The sequence below is a fragment of the Puma concolor genome, chromosome A3 (genome assembly GCF_028749965.1).
Source record: "Puma concolor isolate L17-30 chromosome A3, mPumCon1.1.hap2, whole genome shotgun sequence".
NCBI classification, from domain to species: Eukaryota; Metazoa; Chordata; class Mammalia; order Carnivora; family Felidae; genus Puma; species Puma concolor.
The window spans coordinates 94,907,888-94,933,778 of NC_141669.1; the positions used below are offsets into that span (position 1 = coordinate 94,907,888).

The window sequence follows — 25,891 nt, forward strand, 5'->3', positions numbered from 1 at the left end:
TGGGCTCTCTGCAGTCAGCATGGAACCCGCTTCAGATCCTTTGTTCCCCTCTCTCTCTGTCCCTCCCCCACTCACGTGTGCTTGCTCTCAAAAATAAAAATACACATTAAAAAAAAAGAATTTCTCCCCAACACAAATTAATTTTATTTGCTGGGTAAGGGTTCTGATGACCAAGGAAAGTAGAAAATAAAAAGGTGAAAAGTATAGAGAACTCAGTACGAAGACACTTACGGGATCACTCATGAGCTTCCGCCATGATGGAGGTAGAAAGTTACCACTTGCAGCTGGAAAAACTCCCATAAGTTGTTCCAGTGGTTTAAACTGCAAGAAAGAAAAAAAGTTTAAGATAAAATACACAATTTTTATCTAAGCCAAAATTCTATGAATTTTATGACTCTAAATAACTAGGCTTACCGGTTTAGTGCCCTTCTCAAAATCAGATGGCATGTCTGCAATTCCTTCAAAGTCTGAAGCAAATGGTGCATAATGGAATGGATAATACCATTTCCAGGAAGCACAGCCCTAGAATCATCACCAAAAAACAAAACAAAAACAAAAAAACAAAAAACAAAAAAAAAACCCAAACTCAAAAACCTATGTTCAGTATGGACACAGTAAAGCAAACAAAACTTAGAGTATTATTAACCTATAATATTCTATTTGTAAAACACGACTTCCAGTGCACATTCCATATATTAATTTTTTCCTATAAGTCCTAAAAGTTGTTTTGATTAACTGAACTTTTACTTTATATCAATGGCTCCTTGATTTAGAAACTACTGCATGGGGTGCGTGGGTGGTTCAGTTGGTTGAGCATCTGACACTTGATTCTGACTCAGGTGATGATCCCAGGGTCCTGGGATTGAGCTCCACATGGGGCTCCAAGCTGAGTGTGGAGCCTACTTAAGATCTACTCCCCACCACACACTCTTTCTTTCCCCTCCTCCCTCCCTCTGGCCCCTTCCCCCCTTGTGCTTTCTCTAAAAATAAAAATCTTTTTTTCTTTTTAAAGTTTATTTGAGAGAGAGCACGTGTGCATGCACACGAGCTGGGGAGGGGCAGGGAGAGAAGAGAGAATCCCAAGCAAGCTCCGCACTATCAGCACAGAGCCTGATGAGGGACTCAATCTCACGAACCATGAGATCATGACCTGAGCTAAGATCAAGAGTCAGACACTTAACTGACTGAGGCACCCAGGCACCCCCCGCCAGAAAAAAAACAAAAAAACAAAAAACAAAAAAACCCCACAAACTACTGCAAAGCATTTTTAATAATTAGTAGTTAACACCAAACTTTATATTTACAAACAAATTTGGTGAAGATTTTTATCCTTAAAATGTGCTTGGAGGTATTTCTTTCCAATTCTACAGCTGCCATCACCAAACAGAATGAAGAGTGGTGGTAGCTGGCACTTACCTATAGCACATAGATGGTAAGGCACATCACTGAAACAGTGACTGAGTAAAACTGCCAACAAAAGTTTCATTTTACAATTCCCTATTACATTTTCATTGTGACAACTTTCTCTTTACTATAAAAATATTTAGGTAAACCTATCAAAAAGAAAACAGTAAGTTTTACTGATAGAAAAGTCCTCCTAATATGTTTTGATTCTATGCCTAGGGAATTAAAATCTTGAGGACGAAAGTAAAACATGAATTTGCAGTATTTTACAACCTAACTTAATGCATCCAAATTACACTTTCCACTTAATGACAAACTCCATCTTTTCTCAGATCACACCAAACCTAACTTGTTTTGCTCTCCAAGAACGAAACCAGGTATTAACTACTAGTGTTACAATCCCCTCTATGTCTACCTAATCTCTCACACTCTGACATCTCAATTATCAAAAGCTTAAAGTCAGATACAGATTACTCCAATTATCATGCATTTCATGTAACATCACTACATTACACGGAGGAAATGGTATCATTCAAATGTCTTTCAAATTCTTACTAGTATTTTCTAGGCTTTGTCCTTTGTTCAGTCATTTAGTGACTGTCTATTAATTACTTAGTTATTTTTAATTTCCAATTAAAAAACCATTATACTTTAATCACGTTAAAGACAAAGTACACTCAACCATACTACTTGACGCCGAAATCTTTAATAAGCAAAACAAAAATTATCTTTGTTTATATATTAACACTTGAGAAGCTTCAAAGGGTTTACAAACAAATATTATTTAAGGTAATGAATTTCTGAACAAGAAGCTTTTAAAAAAATGAGTCTGGATTTAATTTCATAACACAGCTCAATAATACACATTATTATAGAAATTACTATCCTCCTTAAATGATTAGGTAGATTTAGAGGAAAATATTCTCTGTACCTGGTAATAATATCGAAGAACCCAGCAGAGCCCCTCAACGTAAGACTGTACAACTTTACGACGGAATTTCTCATCAGCTGCATCAACATCAAATTTGTTCTTGTAGTACCGCTGTTTCCAACCAGCTTCCCATAGCCTAAAATCCAGGCAAAGCCGGTTCATGTGGAATGAATACTTTCAGTAATTGTTCACTGATTTATCACCCAAACCATTTTATATTTAATATCCAGGTGAAATGTTAATGAGTTAAGCAGTAATGCTAACACAGCTTCATTTAATTATTTAATCACTTCTAAAAGCCCATTTACACAGGACTTACTATCAACTTAAGAGATAAACATCAAAAACCCAAATGATGATTCTAGTAAGACAATTAGCAACATTTTGGAAAAAGAATAACTATTTATTAAAGTAGATACTGAGTATTTGTTTGCTCAAATGTTAATACTGTTTTACATGTTTTTTGATTGTGGACCAATTCTAAAACTACATTTTAAGATTCAAATACTGAAGATATTTCAAGGTCCTCCGTTTGTAAAATACATTTAAACTAAATAAAGGAAGCCAATCAAATTACTTAAAAAAAAAAAAAAAGTTACATGTGTAATTTTTTAAAAGGTAAAAATGGTTTATAAGATAATCTAGGAACCAGGCAGAAAATTATGTTTATATCTACTTTCCCCATCCGTGGGCCTTATTCTTCTTTCAGCTAAGAGCTGTTGGCTTAAGGGAAGGACACATAAACACATATATGCATGTTCTGGTAAAACTTAGAAGTAGGTTCACTTCTAATTCACTAAATTCTCATTTGTCACTGACAATACACGTGAACTATACGTTTTTCACTCAAAAGTATATATATATTTTTAAATACTCATTTTTCATTCTCTGAAAGATTTAAACATTTTATCGAAGAACACAAAGAAGCCAAAGAACACTAAAAAAACAAAACAAGACAGATCAAGAACATCAAGATGATTCTCATTTAAGGGCTATTTTATACCATGTGCCACATCTTACAAATTGCAGTCATGTTCCAGAATATACCACATCAATTTTAATTTCCTCCCACCTGCCCCAAGGATTCACAGGACATCACTTAGGAGAAATATCCTCTATGATGCAGACTGTAATTGTTTTACAGAAAATATTAATGAAATACATGTTAAGGGTCCCAAGCATTTCTTAATAGAAGCATTTCTACCTTGACTATTCTCAGCACCGGGATTACACAATAAAGTACTAATAAATCAAGTTAACTATTAAGCTGGTATCGATCAAGATGGCTACACAATAAAACAGAAAACATACTCTAAGAGGAAAATCCAGAGTTGCAGAAACAGAGGATCAGGTAAATGTTCAATCACAAGTCACCAAAGATCTCAGAATCTGACATCAAAGGACGTTAGGAAAATACAGAACCATATATGACACTTGAGAAGTTTCTCATCATAAATGCAAACATACCATCCACGTCCTATAAAAGAAGCATGAGTTGTGGACCACTATTGTTTAACTTTGAAATATATCATTTTGCTAAATTCTTAATTAGTTAAAATTATTCAGATTGTTGGCCTTTTGCACTTGGAACACAGGGTTCAAATACGGATTTAATTACATGAGAGGCTGTTAATCTTACATAATGATCTCAAATCTCTGGATAAAGAATCAAAATTTCTCATTACAAATTTCAAGTATACAGCTAAAGGGAAACTTCCCTGTCATGAAATGTAATTGTACAGATCCAAGTCTGTGGTTTTAAAAAATATACATGTTTATCTCTTTTGCATATTTCATTTGAGGAAGAAACTTTCCAACTGAGATTAAAGCAAACTATATTAAGTATCCAAATGTAACTGAACTTTCTGTGTTAAGCAGCCTGAAGATTTAATCTCAAAACAGTAACATTCAGATCACATAGTCAGAGCTAAACACCTCATGTCTAGCCGATCTAGTGCCTGGTCTCAGAGGGAAAAGTGGCTTGGAGGACAAAAACCTGCACGCATACTAATCTAGATACTTAGGTTTAACAGCTATAGCTTACACATCTCACTGGAATTTACTGACTATTCTAACCCTCCACATTAATTACTGGTGGATAAAAAGATCACAGGCAAGCATCTGAAGGCAATGCTGCTCTAAGCTAAATAGCATTAATTAGACAGCATCTATTTCAGCAATTTGATAACAAAGTGTTACCAAAAAATGGTTTCACCTGACATTATCCTCTGGCTCAGGTTCACTGTCACTGTCTTCTGCTTTTCGCTTAATTCCTCCTATCGGAGATGGGGAGCCATCAGAAGTGAAACTTGTATTAGGAGACACTGAAGGACTCTGCAAACAATTATAACATTACACAGAAAGGATTTAATTATTCATTTCACACAAGAAGTTACATCCAACTGCTGTTACAATCATGCTTCATGATAATACATTTTTTAAAGCTATTAAATAGATATGGTAAACATATTTAGAAAATACAAAGACTGATCTTGGCCTACGCCACTTCTTCAAAAAAGAATAATATAGTTTCAAGCTTCCTATGCTTAAACTCAAAAGAATCTGAACATTATCAGAATAAAAATTATTTCAGAAGAAAAAAGAATTTAATCTTATAAATTTTTAAAAATTATAGGGCTTGATTATTTTTTCTTTGGTGGTTCCTCACATTATGAATTCACAACCACTTTATACCAAACAAATAGCAAAGTTGGGAGGGGGAAAATATAAATACATAAATTAATAATATACAATATAATCAATGTTGGAGACAACGAAGTTAAATGGTAAGTGCTCAACCTCACGCAACCATCAGGAAATCAACAGTTTAAAGACACTCTGCCAGGTAAGTGATAAAATTATTGATAATGTTTTAAAATTCAATGTACAAGTAAAAATCTATCAGTAACTTAGAAAAATGCAGATTTAGTATTTCAAAGACTTAGATACCACTTTAAATTCAGTATTATCTTCCCTTTGTAACTAACTCAGGAAACACAGTGAACACTCTAAAGTATTTCAGTATTTCATTAAAAAATTAAAATTTCCTGCAACTTTAGTTTTTCATGTTATGACCAAAAACACAAGTGGCAGAAAAGGTTTTAATGATAAGGTTTTTCTTCTGTTATACAGAGTATATTAAATGTTGTGAGTAAACTGAATTATTTTTAAATTACTTTATGAATGTAGTTTACACCATAGGTCAAAAAAAGTTACAACAAAGCAGAGCTTATAACTTTCTTTTAAAAATGTATAATTTCCATTTTTTTCATGATACTATATGGCCAATACGTTAAAAAAAACACACAAAACTATAAAAATAAATTCAGGAAGGTGCGGTTGTACTTGAAACTGAGATGGGTATTTTCAGTCAGACAGATCTGAGTTTGAAATACCAAGTCCAACCTTTATAGGTTATACAGCCTTAGACAATTTACCTCTGTTAGCCTCAACCTGAAATGGGATAATGTTCTCTTTGGAGGTTATTGCGAGGATTAAAGGAAAATGATATGAACGATACGTATGAAAGATCAACAACACAGGCTGCCTACATGGCGTAAGGTGGGTCACCTTTCAAGAAGTCATCACTTTTATTTTTCAAACCCAACACTAAATCCATTTGGATTAAATTATGAGATGATATTCATAGCAATCATCTAAGTACAAAGAAGTTGGATAAAAAGCAAACTTTCCCAAACTGACAAACAAGATAAAAAAAAAAAAAAAACCAAACAGAAAACTCTTTAGATAACAAATACAACTGCAACAGAAAACAAAAAGAAGTAGCTTGTTCTTTAATACCAAATCTCTACTGCTCTTTTTTTGTTCTCTCTCTACCAACAAAAATAGTCTTTCGTGAACATACCAGATTTATACCAATTTATTCAAATTCCTTTTTAAAAAACTCTTTTTTGCAATCAAATTTTATCAAATGGCTGCAGATATAGTCAAACCATACTTTTCAGAACGCAAAACTTAAAAACACAGATTTATGAGGAAACAGAAGCCAGCTAGTAAAACATTAACAACGTTGACCATCAAGTAGACACTACTCAATACTGGACATGTCCAACAGCTTTAAAAAAAAAAAAAAGCACAAACTCTGTAACTCAAAAGGCAACCTTTAAATGAACTGGTAATTCAGCCTTGTGATTTCCTTAAATTTATAACATTCTAGATGAAAAACCCTCTACGCCAAGACTCCAACAGAAATAACTGTGTCAAGGGGAATTAAGATAGGATCAAATAAGCAACCTAATCACCAATCTCCCTATTCCTACTCCCATGGCAGACATTATTAATCAATGGTGGGTCTAGTCCTGTGGAGCTTTAGTATGATACTGGAATCTCTCTCAAAGCAATCACAGCTGGCCAAGTTTAACTCTGCCATACTCCCTGGGATTAAGAAAAAAAGCACTGTATCATCAACATGGTGTCTGACAATACAAGTCACTTAGTTCCACTCTGTGGAGAAGGCAGTCACTATTAAATGATGGACATCAGACTTTTCTGTTCTATTCAAGTGCCTCATCGCATATCCCACTGTTAATGGTGAAAGGAATAAGACAAGAACACAAAAATCAAACAGAACAAAAAACAGAACAGAAACCCAGGCTGCTTCTCTCAGGAGATGCAAAATCACAGTTCCCAAATTCCAAATCTAAGGTTCTAAAACTTCAAAATGGAAACTGGCGAGAATATAAATCAGTCTCCTAGTATGGCAAAGATTCCACAAATAGGACTGCCCTGTAATAAAGGATTTGAGCATAAATAGGATAACAGAATAATGAAACTTAAATATCAAAACTTATACAATTTCCTTGAATATATAACAAAAATTTACACTAGATCTCAAGCCTTACAAAACATATTTCCTCTCTCTATAGTACACATTTTCTCTCTTATGCCTACCAACCTGAAATAAGCAATCGTTTTGATTATTTGCTGTCCTTCAATTCGTGGTCTGTTCCCTCACCCCTGCTGCTGCCCTGTCATGTGCTCTGTGCTCAGTGTTGCCACCGAACAACAGGAAGCTACTGGACAGAGTACAGCCTTGCTGGCTGAGATGATCTGCTTCTTCAGTTTGGATCACCAAGTTTAAACAAGGAAGGACTGAAGGTGGCAAATCCATTCAGTTCCCGAGTTTCTAAGTACAGAGCAACCAGAATTTGGATAGCGAGAGCTACCTTAAGATATATATTCAAATCTATTCCATTCTTGAGTTGGAGGGTAAGGGTTTGGGCAGTGAGAAGTGCTTATTTTTGACAGACTGGGATTAGTCTGTAAAATGTCCATAACTGATCCCTGGAAAGAAAGGGGAAAACCATTTTTCTCTCTTGTCCCCTTCAAGCTTCTAGCACCCAGTACCTTTGGTTGCATTACAGAAACCCTACAGCCTCTTAGCTATCTATATTTGCATGCATTTTCTTTTCTTTCATGTTATTTAGATATTTACATATTGATAATCATGGATTCAGCAAAGTTAAAAATATCTCAAGGCAAAAGAAATTGAGAAAACTACAAAACAACTCCAGGCTGAGTAACAAAATTCACACACAACTGCAAGAGACCTCTGATGGTCACCACTTTTCAATGCCACATGAAAGTAAGTCACTTACAGAGTTATTCTGCATCCTCATTTCATAGGCTGCTTGTCTTGGATTACTGGCTACTTGAGAACCTGGTGAATTTCTTGAACCCAAGGCATGTGGGGTTAATATTCCACCAGGAGAGAAAGCTGGTTGATCTCTCTAACATAAGTGGAAACAAATGTAGAAATTAAAATTACATCACAACACAGATAACAGGAAGAAAAGAAGGCAATGGAACAGGATTCTCACTGTAAGCTCTTAAAGGAGGAACTGGATTTCTGTTAGCATTTACAAACTGCTAGCACAATTTGATCTGATGGTAACTCACCCTGTAAACAATATCCTGTAACATTTAATAACTGTTTTAAAAGTACATAATACATTGTTCTGATACACAGAATCTACTCATGTCTCATTAAGCTACTCTATGATTCCTGACAATTTCAAAACGCATTCAAGAAACAATTTCAGGCACATGAAAATAATAGAACTATTAAGGTTAAAAAAACAAGTCAAGAGTTTAATCTATACTTAGGAAAAACCATTTTTATTTACCCTTCACCTAGCTAGAATTTAACTCTTCACTTCCAATTAGAGCTGTAATTAGTGACAGTTGTGGCTGAGTGATACAACACACTTGTTACACAGGTACTGACTGAAAGAAAATAGCAATACATAAGGTAGAAATCAAATATGCCCCTCTGAATCTAGTGGTTTTGAACATACCTGTAACAATAAGGAACTCTACTTTTCTCCCTTCCAGAGTCCCCAACTTGCTTACTTCTAATAAAATATAAAAATAAATGGGGTGCCTGGGTGGCTCGGTCGGTTAAGCATCTGATTCTTGATCTCAGCTCAGGTTATGATCTCACAGTTCGTGGGTTCAAGCCCCGCATCAGGCTCTACGCTGTCAGCACAGATTGTGGGATTGTGTCCTTCTCTCTCTGCTTCTCCCCGACTTGCTCTCTATCTCTCTCTCAAAATAAATAAAAATAAACTTAAAAAATATAATAATAGTAATAATAATAAAAGGCAGTCCTTAAACTCCATGAGTTTAAAATCTAGTAAAGAAGGAAGAAAAATAAGAACTAAAGAAGTAACTACAGAGCATTATGCAAGAAGTAAGAAAACAAATATCACAAGCAAAAGCAGCAGAGTTCAGAGAAAGGACTGCTAATCCTGGATGAGGGTGGAGGCCTTAAGAGAGGCCCTGGTGGAAAAGCTAAGATGTGAGGGAGTCGTGAAGTCAGAAATCCACTCGGAGCTAGCAAGTGCAGGCAATGCTCTGAGTCAGGAGGGACGTGATACATTCAGAAGACAGGAGGGAAAAGCTGGGCGGCTACAATCAGACCGGATCAGAGTACATTCTGCATGCCAGACTGAGACAGAAGTGGGTTCTGAGGGAACTACAAAAATCACGGGTCATTTCCAAGCAGAGAAACAACAGTTTCAGGAAGATTAACCTAACAGATGTAGACAGAATGCAGTAACTTTTAAGAGGATATAAAGGGTTGACTGCTTTTATTACAGAAACAATACCTGATAATGACAAAAAAATTCAAATAGCTAAGTGCCCCATGCCCATCAAGTGCATCCTTTCAGACTCCAGAGCTTAGAAAAAACACCAGCATTCTTTCTCTAGGCAAGACAGCAGCTGGGTAGACATTATGTCCCTAACCAACTCCTATCAGAGAAGAAATAAAGCAACTGCAATGAACATCTTTCTCCCAAACTGTAAACTTAGGCTATTGCCCATCTTACGAAATTAATTAAAACTCACCTTCATTCTCTTTCTTTTTTCTTTCTGTCGTCTTCTAAAACTGTCCTAAAAGTATAAAATCCACATATTCTGTCAAATAATTACACAAAAATGTCAGAGTTAAACATTACCAGGAATGATTTGGGAAACAATTTAAGTCTTAAAGGAAGACCCCAGAAACCTAGACATATATAATTAAACTAGGCAATGGACCATATGTTCAAAGTGCTGTTTATCAGAACCTTTGACGGACACAGATCATTCTAAATGGAGTTTAGATATAATTTGTTCCTCTTAATTTTTTTCACTTAAGCTTTTGACATCATTTCAGGAAAGAATACAAGTCATGACAAAGACTCTTGGTTTCACCCTGGAGCAAATAGGCTGTCAATATGGAGAAGATGCAAGTAAGTAAGAAAACAAATAATTCTAAGTTTTAGCTGTATACAGTTAATAACCAAGATGTCCATTTAAAAACAAACTGACAATTTAATAATGAGCTTGTGTTACCTAAAAAGGGCTTGACAGTTCCTAATTCTGTAGCATGCATGGCACAGAGTGGGTAAAGAGAGAAGTGGGGCTCTATACAAACATCACCCCCCTGCCCCACACACCAGGTTCTAAGAAGTCAATCTAATGAAAGAAAGGAAGGAAATTCAGATGTCTGCCCTGCTCATTCTGAGCCAATTTAATCCACAAGAAAGGGTCCACTCTGCATGGATTCTTCCCCTCCGCTCATTTTCAAAATGTAGTCACGGTTTCAATTAAACAGGATTTGGGGTTGATCTTGTTTCCCACTAACTGTTTGGCCATTCAAAGGCCTCCCTGGCCCCAGCATTCCTCCCATGCCCAAGATTCTGTGAGAATCAAGGCACTGGAATGTCAACTGAGGTCCTATGACAGCCCAAAACAGGGGCTAGAATTACTGTACTGACCGCCACCTTACTACCTGCACTTCTCTGCTCTTCCAGATCAGTAATGCCAACTGTAAAATAACATCCTTAAATAAGATCTTTAATTTGTACTTTCTGTCAAAAGAGAAGCTGAATGTTGGATATATGGTGAATGACTACCTTAAAACCTCCGAAGATATGAAACGCACCAACTTCTTTAAACAAGATTTCCTCTCCATCTTTAATGAAATGTCTCTTATCTAGGGCACCAATGAGCTACAGACTGTAAAATTCACTAGTCAGTTTTCAGTCCACATCTGACCATGACTCTCCATCTTGAATCATGCTCTTCACTTGGGTTCCCAGCCACTACACTCACCTGGTTCTCCTCTTTCACTCTTGCTGCATGCCTTTGCTCCTTGACTCCCCAACCTCTAATGTTAGTGTTCCTCTGTGCCTAATACTTGGACTTTTCTACTCTCATGAGAATAGTCATCTGGTCTCAGGGCTTTAAACACCATGTAAATGGTGATGAGTCTCCAACCAGGACCTCTCCACCACCTCCTAGTCTTTTTTATCAGTTACTCAGACCATTTTTCAACTGCTCAGACAAAAATGCCTTGGAGTCATTCTTTATAACTTTGCTTCTCTCAGCCTAACATCAGCCAATCCAGTGGCTCTACCATCAAAACATATTCAAATTTCAACTACCTCTTATCATCTCCACTGCCACCATGCTGGCTCCCTTGGATTGCTGCAAAAGAGCCTCCTACCTAGGCTCACTACTTCCATATAGTCTCAATACAGCAGCTAGAGTGATCAATCCTTTCACATGTGCCAGATCTTGTTACTTCTATACTCAAAGCCCTCCACTGATGTAGAATGAAAGCTAAGTCCTCATAATGACCTACAGGATCTTCCCAGAATGGGCCCTGAATCATTGTTCTGATCTCTTCTCCTGTCACTTCCCTCTTGTTTCCTCTGCTCTTGACATACTGGGTCCTTACTGTTCTGTCAACATCCTAGGTACACTCCCTACAGCCTCTGCACAGCCTATTCCCCCCGGCTTGAAATGCTCTTCTTACAAACACCTGTATAGTTTACTTCTTCACATTCTTAAGGTCTTTATTCAAAGTCATCTGTCAGTGAGGCCTTCTCTAATCACCTTTTCTAGAACTGCAATGACCTCATATCCACCTTCCCAGATATTTTCTCACCTGCTTTAATTTTCTTCATGGCACTCATCACTAACATATTACATACTTTACTTAGTTTTTGTGCTTATTGTCCACTTCTGGAAGAATGTAAGCTCCATAAGATCAGGAATTTTTGTCAGCTTTTTTGTATTTTTTTTGTTATATCAATGACACTCAGAATACTATCTGGCACATGATAAATACTTAATAAATATTTGCTGAATAAATGAGCATTTGTGAGATAAGACAAACATAAAAGCTTATAAAATAAAAAGCATCACTTTCAACTGCTCAATTTTAGTAACAAATATTGATGCATCACTTTTCTACCATCTATTTTGTGCTATGAACTCCTCTGGAAATCAGTCAAAAGCCACAGACACACTTTCCAGGAAAAAACATATACCTGGATACTTTTACATTGAATTTCTGAGGGTTCATAAATTTCCCCCAAAGACCAACCTTGCTGATGAACACTGTATGATGTCAAGGAACACCAAAAAAGATCCAAAGCTGTAAAATACCCTCTCTGCTAGTCCAGTTGGAAACCATATTAAGTATTTTGGTATCTATCAAATCCCATAATCCTGCTCTAATGCCAAATATCACCAATATTTATTAGTACAAAGTCTGCTAAAGCCATGTAAGAGCGCTGTTCTAATAAAAGTTTTTATATCAAGTAGTACACCGTACATACGTTTTTTTTCTTAAGCGTAAATGGAAGTGGGTCAAGTGGAGCCACTGTAATTGTTGATGATTTAATTAAAAATGGCTATTCTGGTAGACATTCGATATCCCAAAGTTAGTTCTGTTATTTGAACCTTACATGTGAAAATTTCTTGCCACCACAGTGGATTACCAAGTACCAAAGGCTTCGGAAGGAATGCTTACAGTCCACTCACTTTGCTACATAAAATGGTACCCAAAGTTCTAAGAAAGAGATCACCAGCTACAGTAAAGAAAGTTGAATAAAATATTGTCAGATATAATGACATGTTTGAATCTGACAGGAGGTCACAAAGCAACGTAGCAGTATTACTATATTGCTATTTGCTCAAAATAGGCCTATGAATTCGCTTAAGATCTGAAAGGACTTCCTTCATTCTCTAAGAAGCTATTATCTGCTCATTTTACCCACTGTTTGCCTTGCCCCCCTTAACCCTCCCCCACAACCATCCTCCAAGCCCCTCTGCCTTCAGGCTGCTGCCCTTCCTCCTCACTGACTCCGAGGGCCTCCAAACCCCTGGCCACAGACTAGGGGCCTGTCCATCTTTTTTTTTTTTTTTTTTAATTAACTTGTTTTATTTTCAACTTTTTAAAATTTACATCCAAATTAGTTAGCATATAGTGCAACAATGATTTCAGGAGTAGATTCCTTAGTGAGGGGCCTGTCCATCTTGCTTGGACACCTCAGACAACACAAATGGCTTCTCTTCTCTTTAGGGATTTCCTCCCCTCTCTCTAGAACTGGTCCCTCCCCCTCCTTAAATGTCCATGTTTCTCAAGGTTTCTGTTGGAGGCACTTTCACTCCACACAGGCTCCCAGGGACTTCAAGTTCACACCCATAGCTTGAAGTACCCCCCACCTGCTAATAGTTCTCCAATCTCCTTTCAGAAGACTTCTGCCCTGAGCTTTACACAAATCCATCTAATTGCTTCATGGACTTTTTCCTCTCCAGTATCCTATGGCCTCTCAAACTTAGTATCTCCAAAATCAATTCAATTTCCATCTTGTCCCCACCCTAACCTGCTCTACCCCAAGTGCTTGCTATTCTCAGTGAATGGCACCAGGAATCTCCCAACTGCCTGAGCCAGAAACCCAGACTCTCACCTAAGCATTTACCCTATCACATGTAATCAATTTCCAAGTGCTTCCAAGTGCTTCTGCCTTGGCTGATGCAGTCCAACCCTGATTCCCTACACTCTACTACCAGAGTACAAAGTTCCTTGGTCTTAACCTGTCTTCCAGGGCATAAATATTTCCTATAAAACATGGCAGCCACAAGTTCAATCCCAGCATTCTTCTAGTGTTGGCATCCTCATTTCATAGCCTACTGATCAGACAGGTGTTTAGATTTATATCTTAAGATCATGAAGAGAGAAAAAATTACAATGCAACTCACACAGTGTACAATACATAGTTCCACACAGCAAGCATCACAACCTTTATAAAATAAAGCACTGACCACTCATGATTATGTTGGTGTTTGATACACTATAATAATATAAGAACGCACTCAAAGAGGTTAAAAGTACAATCACAGGATCATCATAGCCTATTAGAGACAGGAGCAATTTAGCTACTGCAATAGAAACACTTTACCTCATCATCTTTTCTCTTTTTAAAAATGCTATCCTCAACTTCACCAACTGCTAACATGATCATCTGTACTCTTTGCAGATTGACATAACCACTTTCTGTAAGGTAACCCTGTAAGTGATAAAATACATGTAAAATGATCTTCTTATAAAAGCAAATACTTCTGTTTTGAAATTATTCAAGAGTGAACTTACCCCAGTTTTGTGTACCACATTTTTGTATATGTTAACCAAACGGTCAATTGCACCTTCCCTGCCACCAGGAAACAAACATTACGCATTAGGACCAGTGTGCACTGTAAAGGCAAGACGGCTAAAACACTAGTGTGAAAACTTAAACACACATACCTAATTTCTAATGATGGCAGGTGAGGAAGGAAGTCATTTCCCACAAAGAAGCACATGAAGACCCAGTCATCAATGCTCCTCTCGACATCAAATGTGAATGGTAGGCTGGCCATGGTGAGCTCTCTTTCCAAATACTACAACGAGAAAGAAATGCTGCCATTAAAGCTATCAAAAGCCACCCTGCTTCAGAGCACCGATCCCAGTGTTTACTGCTACATACCTCACGAAGAACATTAAGACGAAGGAAGATAAATTCTCCTTCTGCACAAGGAAGACTATCTGCAAGTTCATCATGCTGCAGGAAAGTGAATCAAGATTAAACAAGTATACTCTAAACCTTCTCATTTTTCCCAACTCAATAAATATTGTGACTTTCTCTAAAGAGAAATTTTACAAGTATTAAAAAAAATGGAACTCACCAAACCATCTTAAAAAATTATCCATAATCCCAATCACACCTAGACCAGGGATCAGCAAACGCTTTTGCAAAAGACCAGATAGTAAACATTTTAGCCTACAGGACACACATATGGTCTCTGTTGCATATTCTTTCATGTTTTTCTTTTTACAACTCTTTAAAAATGTAAATACCATTCTTAGATCATTTGTCAAATCTGGAGGGCTGTAGCTTATCAACCCCGACCTAGAGCCAGCCAATATTAACATTTCAAGGTATATGCCTCTAGACCCTCCTCTGTGAATATACAGTATATTTTTTACCTCCTTTTTTCACTCAGCATGTCTGTTAAAGAGGCACCATATTCTTAAATCAGATAAAAATCCATTCAAAGGGGACTGAGTATAATCAAGTGAACCCAAAATATGTAGGAACTAGGGGTAACTTAAAAGTATCAAGATTAATATATTTGATTTATACTTCTTTTTAAGAAAAATAACCATCTGAAACAAATACTTCTACAAACAAATCATGTACAAGAAGCGTTATTAACTAGGAGACCTAAGACTCGTGTAGATATAATAAGCTATGTTAGAAAAAACGGAGAGAGTAGAAAGAATGAATGCATGCATGCTTTTCAAACCACGTTTCCTTTAATGAGTTCCGAAAGATACATTTCTGTGAGGGGTAACAGAGCAAGTAGGTAAAAACTGAATCAACTAGTCGGTGCTCTTTAAAGTCTTTTTTTTTATCCATTTTAAAAATGAAGCAACCTGAATATACTTAATGCCATTGAACTGTAAACTTAAAAATGGTTAAAATAGTATATTTTATGATACATAGACTTTATTACAACAAAAAATAAAACAGAAAAATTTTAAATGACAGAACTACCATCTCAAAGTTCTTACCTTTCCCTTCTTTTCTCTTGGCAAACCTTCACAGTCCTTGACCTCATGTCCAAACTGATTACAAAGACCACATGGTTTGGGTTTGTTTGGTTTGAATTCTTCTCTAATGATGGTAAAGTTGGGTTCGTGTGTAGCAAGGCCGAGCATAATGAGATCAGCTATCAATCAACAATGACAAAACACTGAACAGTAAGCACTTCGAGAAGACCCTACCACAAACAACGATAGAGGACACCACCATGACAGAAGACACCAACACAAAGAAAAGCCCAAACACATAAATAGAAGTGGCAAAGCCAAAAAGCCAAAACTTCTTAGTAGTTCTCAGCTAACAAGTTGTCCTCCAGACACATGGGCACAGAATGTGGACTACCATTCAAGAGTCAACACTTGGGGAAACCTTCCATTTGAATAGCATGTGCAGCAGTATCAAAAGATTGAAAAATATATAAATAAACATTAATCACAGATTAAACAATACCAGTTCCTTCTCAAACATAAAATAAGCAAGGCATTTTAGAATTTCCAGGCAATCATGAATAATCCATTACTACACACAAACCCATCAGCTTGTTTTGCTTTAATCGAAGAGAATCAAACCCAAAGAATAAACTTACCATCTGCTCCACATAAGCAATGATGAGTGTTTGGGTCATGGTTAGGCTGGGCTAAAGAGGGGGGAGAAAGATGTATTATATTTTTATAAATGTATTTTATACCACAGGAATATATTTTCTATACAGTGGCTTATCTTTTTAATAGAACATATAACAAAATATTTATAAGGAAGTTTTACCTCTTTGTCGTCTAATATAATCCATGATTTTGTGTTCTCCTTCACCAGGAGCACTAGCATCAGATAAAATAACCTATAAGAAACAGTTTTTAACACTTTCAGTTCATCCCCAATTTTCTAGCACAAAAAAATCAAAATTGAATACCTTAAAATAAATTGGGATAATTCTACTAAGATAGTGTCATTAACTGGGAAATTTTCATAATGTGTGTGTGTGTGTTAAACTGTTAAACCAAAACTGTTTCATTGGTAAACTTATTACATGGACTAGAAAAATGAAATGTTTTGGTCAAATTTAGCTAAGGAAGAATTGATCAGCTTACAAGTTTCTAGTATTCTCACTGCTACCCAAGGATACAGCCACAAAGTATATAAGCCCTGGGAGTAATCAATAAAAGATACCCATTAAATATAATTTACTATGTCTAGTTTATAGTGAAACCATCTTTGTACTTAAAATTACATAAAAGTTCTTCATTTAAATTTTACTTAAACACTTAGGAGAACACAGCTCTTCTTTAAAGGCAGTCCCATAACTTTAATCTTGCTGCATTTCAATTTATAACAACAGAAATTTTAACTTAAAAATTGCTTTCCTGTATATATATATATATATATATATATATACACACACACACACATCTATCTATCTATCTATCTATCTATCTATCTATCTATCTACCTACCTACCTACCTACCTACCTACCTACCTACCTACCTACCTATCTATCTATCTACCTATCACAGGTTCCATTTTAAAGCTTCACAGTGATGGTAAGAGGACAAAATTGGCATTGAGAGAAAATTCAGCAGTCTAAAACTGGACCATGCAGGGTACCCCATCTCTAATAACCCTGGAAGCTTCTCTTTCCTCCGACAGTCAACAGCATTTTACGGGGGGTGGGGGGGAGACAGTATCAGTCAAATCAAAGTACAGCCTAAAATGATCACTCTTATCTTTCTCAAGTACCAAAATGTGAAACTTACTGTCAAGTTTTTCCACCCAGGGTCATTATTTAAACGATCAGCTATGTAATAGCGAAGGCATTTAGCAAGATTGTCCATGAACTCAGTTCCCTAAAATGATAGAAGGAAATAAATTAACCTACCATTTAAGAGTTAGCAATAGCTGGCAAAGTATGAGACTACTTACTGGTGTAATACAGTTGCTGTCAAATCTTTCTTTTATTTCTTCTGGAGGAAGAAAGCCACCTAGAGAAAAAAGAGGCAATGTTTTGTTCTCCCCATAAAAAGTGAGGTAAATTACCCAGTATTAAACCAGAACAAGAAAAACAACCAGTTCAAATACAAAAGAAAGGGAAGTGTTGTCACCTGAGGAATAAATGTTCCCCATTTTGGGAAGAAAGTAAGATTCATCCCTACAAATTTAATACAACATTTAACATGACCATCAAACAATATACGGTATACAAAAAGATACTATAATATAGAAATATGAAAATTATGGTATTCTTCATGATGCCCTCAACAGCAGAACACACACACACACACACACACACACACACACACACACACACCACAAACACACACAGGTTAGGAGTTCTCATTTTGACGATAATTCCTGAGATAAAGGCACCTTAGAAAAACAAAATTAAAGTGCTGAGTTTATTACAGCTTTATATGATAAGACATAAAATTATCACTTGGGATATAAAAGTCCTATTTGTGGGGCGCCTGGGTGGCGCAGTCGGTTAAGCGTCCGACTTCAGCCAGGTCACGATCTCGCGGTCCGTGAGTTCGAGCCCCGCGTCGGGCTCTGGGCTGATGGCTCAGAGCCTGGAGCCTGTTTCCGATTCTGTGTCTCCCTCTCTCTCTGCCCCTCCCCCGTTCATGCTCTGTCTCTCTCTGTCCCAAAAATAAATAAAAACGTTGGAAAAAAAAAAAATTAAAAAAAAAAATAAAAGTCCTATTTGTCGTATTACTTTTTTCAAGACAAATATATTTCAAAACATCTTCAAGAAAGAAGACATCTTTAAAATCAAAGACTGGGGCGCCTGGGTGGCGCAGTCGGTTAAGCGTCCGACTTCAGCCAGGTCACGATCTCGCGGTCCGGGAGTTCGAGCCCCGCGTCAGGCTCTGGAATGATGGCTCAGAGCCTGGAGCCTGTTTCCGATTCTGTGTCTCCCTCTCTCTCTGCCCCTCCCCCGTTCATGCTCTGTCTCTCTCTGTCCCAAAAAAATAAATAAACGTTGAAAAAAAAAATTTAAAATCAAAGACTATCTTTCATAAATACAAACACGTTTTAGCATAGTAATCACAAGCTGCAGCTATAGTTACTATGCAGCTGCACACGTCTAGCAAATTCAAACAGAAAATGTATCATAATTGCAGGCCTGAGCTGACCATACTAGCGTATCCTTTTTCACTGGCAAAGTACACTATCCTCACCCAATGAATCATAGCTTTCTTGGTCTATCAGATTGCCTTACCTAACAAAACACCAAACAAATCATCCTGCTAAAGCCACACCGAACTCACAGGTAAGTGTCTCAGTAGAGAACCAGTCCCACTAAGTATCAGGACTCCCTGACCTTCCTCCCCTCCAAGACTGTGGCAACTTCTACCCATTAGTACCCACTTCTCTCCCTTATGTACCCACTAGGAATTCCAAGGCTCTAGAGGAACTACAAAAATCACCCCCCAAACCTCCCCCAAATCAAGGGAACCCTGGGTACTTCACTGCCTCAATGCCTGTTGCATCCACCTATACTGAAGCGTGAAAGCCTGTAAATATGGATCACATCATCCTGGGCCTCCTCTCACAGACCTCTGAGTTCCAAAAAGAAGCAATAAGCAAGCTACCAAGATTGATTTGAGGAAAATGTATACAAAACTGTAGCTTTCTACCAGCCCGCATAGAAAAAACAAATAAGAAGCACTCTTAACGTATCTCTCCTCTACAGATACATAAAAGTTAGCTGAAGAGCTGTGCTCACCTTGAAAGGGATTGACCATCTCCTTTCCCTACCAGAATTCCTTCCTTTTTATTCCCAAGTTTCCCTTTTACTACAGAGTTTGGAAAAGAAAAGTTTGTTAGTGGGAGTGACAGAGTCCATTAACTATTTTTGACAGTGAACATAAATCTTCCGTGGATATTCTGGATCCTAATTAAATTAAAATCATTCCTGTTCCGAGGGAAAGTTCACACATCCTCCCCATTCTATATATATTTCATAAGAAATCCAACTTCGAGATGCATATTCTTTACCTTTTGACAGTATTTCTTCCCTGACTCGCTGCTTCTCCACTGCTGCTTCCATTCCTTCTTTTGATGCTCTGAACCTCCTGGAACGCTGCTGGTTCATTTTAGCACGTGGTGCCTGAAAACATTATTTCATAGTCACTTGATGCTATTTGAAATATGTCCAACTAAATCTGTACATTATTTTCAATCAGTTGTCCTTATAAAAATAGTATACTAAAATGGAAAAGTAATATACATTATCCTTTCATGACAGATAACTCCTAAGAACTTAAATTTTGGACCAAGATCCTAAAAGCTGACCTCAGTCAGGTGAGTGACATGTCAAACAAACATCCTAAGAAGCCACTTAATACTGCAGAGCCCACAACCCAATGCCACTTCCACTGGGTTATAGTCCTTCAAGGCACCCAAGAACAGCAGCTCACTTTATTCAAAGACCCAGCCAGCATGTGATGAGTAGTTACTAGTACATAGAGGACTGGGAAGACCTTACATCCATGCCTGCCTAAAAGGAAGGATGGTCTCCACATGGGATTCACCATGCCCCATGAAAGCAACAGAAAACTACTTCTTAATCTGTAGGACCTCAAGGCACTTCTATTTTTTTTTTAATTTTTTTTTTTAACATTTATTTATTTTTGAGACAGAGAGAGACACAGCACGAACAGGGGAGGGTCAGAGAGAGAGGGAGACACAGAATCTGAAACAGGCTCCAGGCTCTGAGCTGTCAGCACAGAGCCCGACGCGGGGTTCGAACTCACGGACCGCGAGATAATGACCTGAGCCGAAGTCGGACATGTAACCGACTGAGCCACCCAGGCGCCCCAAGGCACTTCTATTTTGTATTTCCCACAATAAGGTAGGAATGATTACCACTCCGTCTCTACAAAGCAGGTAGAGAGGGAACAAGGTTTTAACAGGAAATACTTTTAAATCACTCTTACCAAATGTAATTTAAAATCACTGTGTAAGTTTGAATGAAGTGAACTGGACTCTAAAGTTTTTAAATTCCTGAACTTCATTTTGGGGTTGGAAGGAACTCTTGAGTATCCTGTCTACATAAAATAAATTATTTTAAATTCTCTTTAAATAGTTCCCTTTTCTACAAAATAGTTCTATTTTGTATTAAAACTATTAAATTCTCTTCAAATAGTTCCCTTTCCTACACCTAATCTAATGTAAGTACCAAGTTCTTTGATCTACATTTATATTTAAACAAACCCATGTTATAGACACGAGTGAACAAACAGGCAGACAGACATACAGACACTCATACAGATATGCACATAGTTTATACTTGACCTAGCAGTTAAGGATACACTGGATGTAAACTGACAGATTTTCTTCAAGAAATTTCACCAATGTGAGTCAGAATATGATCCAAATAAGATATTCTTATCTCCTCTATTCTTTATTGCACTTTAACAGAAACTTAATAAGTTATCAAGTAGCTAAGATTTTTCATTGAATAAAAAGAACCTTACAGAAAAAGTTCATCTTCTTGTACCCCAAGTTTTCTAGATTTTCAAAATCATTCTATTATCTACTAGGATTACTAAATCTAAAAGAAAGAGGTCTATTTGTATAAAGCTAAATAAATTTTAGGGTTATAATTTACTTTAATTTTCCTTGAACTCTGATATACAGTGTGCTGGTCATTTAGAAGCTAAGCTAGCTGGTTTATCATCCTAGGTCAGTAAGTAAGTTACTGCCCTCTTAAAGCATTCTGATGACTGCTCACTGCCTATAAGATAAAACCCAAATTCCTGAAGTAAGGCCTTCTCAAGTCATTGCTCTATTTCCCTTTCTGATCTAAAACACCTATGATTTCCCAAATTTGTCAGTGTGATTAAAGGCATGGCTTTGAGAAATCTGGAAGGCCTTCTTTCTTCCCATCTATTCCAGCAATTCCACTCCCCTCCCCACCTGTTATTCTTTATGCTTCAAGAAATGGGACAAAAGTGGAGCACCTGGGTGGCTCAGTCGGTTAAGCATCAGACTCTTGATTTCAGCTCAGGTCATGATCTCATGGCTGTGAGATTTGGGTTCTGCACCAAGTGTGGAACCTGCTTAGGATTCTCTCTTTCTCTCCCTCTACCTCTCCCTCAAAATAAATTTAAAAAGGAAAAGGAAAAGGAAAAGGAAAAGGAAAAGGAAAAGGAAAAGGAAAAGGAAAAGGAAAAGGAAGGGGAGGAGACAAAAATTACTCCTCTTTCCTAATTCCCTTAGTAGCACTGATTTCCTCTTCCCTCAGCACCCTGCAGGTGTTATCTAGTACCTAAAGCCCACAAGTAAGTAACCTTGCTCATTTATCTCTGTCCTGTTAGTGGTAAGTCCTTCAAAAGCAAGGGCAGTCACCACTAATCCCCAGCATCTCACAATCTGGCACAAAACACTGACAGAACGATCAGGCTGTCTCAAATTCACCACAGTCAACCTTTACTGTTATTTAGCTGACTTTCCTTCTACACACTCAAAACCCAGCAAAAACAAAAACAGGATTCTAGGTGAACTTACCACTCCATCTATTGCCATATAAAGAAGTCGTCTTGGTCTCACAATATTGAAAAGCCTGTCAATGTACTCAAAAATCGCAACCATCATTTCATCCTCATTTTTCGGGGCTGGCCTAGAAGGACAAGCAGACGGTGTCATTTAATACAGTACTCCTCTGTAACTTTTAGTACCAGTGACAAAAATGGGTTACGTACTTGTCTTCAGGATGAGTACAGGGATGGATGATTCCATTCATATCCAAATAGAGATTATCAAACTCCACATCATTTGGATTTGGTTTACTGGCATCAACAGGAATCTTGACACCATTGCATTCTTTTGGCTATGAGGAAGTGATAACAGTAGTTTGATTGTTCAAGTGTAAAATTAACACATCCTAGGCTCAGTATGAACCCATGTTTCACCTCTGAATTGGAAACAAAACACTTTAAGTCATCTTTACGTTGTAAGATGTTATTTTACTCCTTAAAGCAAATTGAAGCGGGTATTTTGTCTGTGGAAAATGGACAGCTATCAAACTCTCAAATCATTCAAGTGTCCAAGTGAGAAACCCTGGGAGTCATCTTAGAATTCTCTTCCCTTCCCACCCATTATCAGAAAGTCCTGTCAATTTAACCCAAAAGATGCCTCTCCACTTCATTTCCTCTCAGCCCCACTGCCATGGCTGTCACTGCATCACTCACCTCAAAGATCTGAATGGCCTTCATATGGACTGCTTCACCCTTAGACTCTCCTATCTCCAGGCAACCCCACAAGCGGTCAGAGTCTTCATTCTAAAGTACGAATGTGGCTGCATCTTCATCTTGCCTGAGGTTTTCAATGATTCCCAAGTACAGACCAATGAGCCTGGACTCTTATTAGCTTTCTGTCCTACCAAAGTACCATTCAGACCAACCCTATCTCTAAGTCCCTGGAAAACCCTCATGCATCCCTTAGTGCCTCTGCACACTGCTTCTCCTTCTGCCTCCATACCAACACCCACTTCCTGAAACCTTATTAATTTTCCACGGTCTAGACTGCGATCGAATGTCACTTACTTTATAACTCTTTGGACAGATCTCTCAGAAAACTGCTCCTCTTTCTGTATTTCCTCAGAATTTTGCTTATTCACTTGTAGTACTTCCATGGTTTTACAATTAGGCATTCTAACTCAACTACACTGTGAGTTCTTAAAAAGATAAGCACTACATCTTACTCACTCCTGGAGGCACTCAATTGTATCTTTGTAATTAATACTACCTTTGTTTTTTTTCTAACAGTTTCAGCAAATGATAAAAATGAGATCATAGGAAATCACTGTTAATAAAATCATTTTTTAAAAAGTTCCGTAACACACATAAAACATCATTTGTAATAGCAAAAAGCCGTGAACTTAAAAGCCCATCATGTACATGCTACATCATGGATGAACCTCAAAAACATTCTGCTAAGTGGAAGTCAGTCAGTCACAAAAGACCACAGAAGATTCCATTTATATGAAAAATCCAGAATAGATAAATCTATAGAGACAGAAATAGAGGAGTTTCAATCTGAGGGTGGGGCAAGGTTGAGGGAGATAGGAAATGAATGCAAATGGGGACAGCATTTCTTTGGAGAGTGATACAAATGTTCTAAAATAGATAATGTTGACTGTTACACAATTCTGTATATAAACCAAACCACTGGACTGTACACTTTAAATAGGTAAACTTTATGGTATATAAATTACATCTCAAAACTATTAAAAAAAAAGAAATAAAAATGAAAGGTCAACTTAATTAGGGGGAAAAAAGAGCCCACAGAATGGATTATGTAGATGTCCATATACTAAATGCCAGACACAAGTGAGATTCAAAAAATAGGGCAGGATGGTCACAAGTATATTGCTGGGCCAAAAACAGACAAAAAACAAAACCAAAAACACCAAGCTTCAGAAGAATATATATATAGTACCATTTATAGAAAGGTATAAAACAGACTAATTATTAGTATTGTTCAGGGTGGACAGCCTGAAAAATGCAGGGAGGCTCTCTTGCCAAGAAGTGGGAGAACACAAGGGGCTCCAAGCCCAGAGAGGAGCTCAAGGGATAGTCTCTAGATGATCCATCAGCACCAGCAGCAGTAACAGCCAGGAGGCTCACTCAGACCCTTCACTACCCCCTCGCTTACACTCAGGCTCCACAAGGACCAGGCAAGATGGGTGCTTGAGAGGAAGGGCAGTGCAGTACCCTGGCTGATCAGTGGGTCCCTGGAGGAACAAGGGGCATACCCACCCAGAGGGCTGGCAGTCTAGGCAGTTGTGCCTAGCAGGATGCCCACTCCTCCTCCACTTCATGGAGAAAGGAGTATATACATTCTAAACAGGAAGTTGATAAATTATCCTATATTTGATAAAAATGTCAAGGAATCAAGATAAAGATACTTTAAAAAGTAAAGATGATACAAATACACAAATAGTGAGTCTGTATAAAAATACATTCCATAAGCTTTCACGTAAACCCGTCAAAAAAATTTTTATACCAACCTTACAAGGCTTTCTGGCTCCTCAAATGTGAGGCAGAAACCACTACTGTTAGTCATAGTTAAGTAGATGTATTTTTGTTTAAGCCTGCATAGCATTTAACAGCAACATCAGAAAAATCGTGAATTATGCCTTAGATTCCCCTGTATTGAAAGTTCCCACTGTTGAAGTCAAATACCAAACTACGGAACTGAGTTTTAGACTCCACTAGTTAGATTTCCCAAACCAGCTAGTTTGCAGGAGAGAACCAGGGAATAAGATGGCTGAGACAAATACCCAATTTAATCTCAAAAACTAATCCCTGGAAGGATCCAGTGTGACTGCATTAGTTTGTAGAGAAATTTATGACCCAGGGCACTGCTGAAACTGACAGAGTAATGGGCCATAATTAGTAAAGTTTAACTGTTGGGTGTGATCAGATAGATGGGAGAGAGCCCTACCTGTACCACGGTCAGCTCAGGGTGGTTATGGGCGTGCCCCAAACTGCACCTCCCCAAAGAGCAATATTAGATGCATAATGCCATGAGAAAGAAACATAGCTCACTACAATAAGCTAGCTAGTAAATAAACAAGGAACACACAACAAGCCCTGGCATGGGGAAGGGAGGAGGCACCAGTACCTAGAAAGTGCTATATTATCTAAAATGTCCTGTTTGCAGCAAAAAATTACTAGGCATGTAGAAAAATAGACCAAGTATGAGCCATACACCAGCAAAAAGGCAGGCAGCAAAAACTGCCTGTGAAAGTGTCCACATGTCATATTTAATAGAAAAGATTTTAAAATAGCTATCATAAATATGTTTGTAGAACTTGAGAGGAGTATGCCAATAATGTTAAAATGTCCACACCATCCAAAGCAATCTACAGATTTAATGCAATCCCTGTCAAAATGCCAACATTTTTTACAGAGCTAGATAGGAATCACAGAAGATCCCAAATAGCCAAAGCAATTTTGAGATAGACTAAGAAAGCTTCAGGTATCACAATCCCAGATTTCAAGATATACTTACAAAGTGATAGTAATCAAAACAATATGGTACTGTCACAAAAAGACATATAAATCAGTGGAACAGAAGAGAGTCCAGAAATAAACCTATGCATAT

The 25,891-nt window shown here is 37.4% G+C and overlaps 1 protein-coding gene across 2 annotated transcripts in view; it reads right to left on the bottom strand.

The window, feature by feature from the left end:
* XRN2 (5'-3' exoribonuclease 2) overlaps positions 1-25,891 on the bottom strand; it is a 78,669-nt gene that overhangs the window by 42,100 nt on the left and 10,678 nt on the right. The window contains exons 2-19 of one of the 2 annotated variants that reach the window (XM_086701559.1): positions 22,483-22,610; positions 22,289-22,400; positions 19,775-19,886; positions 17,699-17,757; positions 17,533-17,622; positions 16,546-16,618; positions 16,367-16,417; positions 15,750-15,907; positions 14,662-14,736; positions 14,442-14,575; positions 14,289-14,346; positions 14,098-14,205; positions 9,707-9,751; positions 7,954-8,085; positions 4,551-4,669; positions 2,336-2,471; positions 415-522; positions 232-321 (exon numbers count right to left, since the gene is read on the bottom strand). In XM_086701559.1, the coding sequence (XP_086557685.1) occupies positions 232-321; positions 415-522; positions 2,336-2,471; positions 4,551-4,669; positions 7,954-8,085; positions 9,707-9,751; positions 14,098-14,205; positions 14,289-14,346; positions 14,442-14,575; positions 14,662-14,736; positions 15,750-15,907; positions 16,367-16,417; positions 16,546-16,618; positions 17,533-17,622; positions 17,699-17,757; positions 19,775-19,886; positions 22,289-22,400; positions 22,483-22,610 (1,788 nt within the window). The remainder of the gene's footprint in view (positions 1-231; positions 322-414; positions 523-2,335; positions 2,472-4,550; positions 4,670-7,953; positions 8,086-9,706; positions 9,752-14,097; positions 14,206-14,288; positions 14,347-14,441; positions 14,576-14,661; positions 14,737-15,749; positions 15,908-16,366; positions 16,418-16,545; positions 16,619-17,532; positions 17,623-17,698; positions 17,758-19,774; positions 19,887-22,288; positions 22,401-22,482; positions 22,611-25,891) is intronic. The other variant, XM_086701560.1, reaches the window with a different exon arrangement.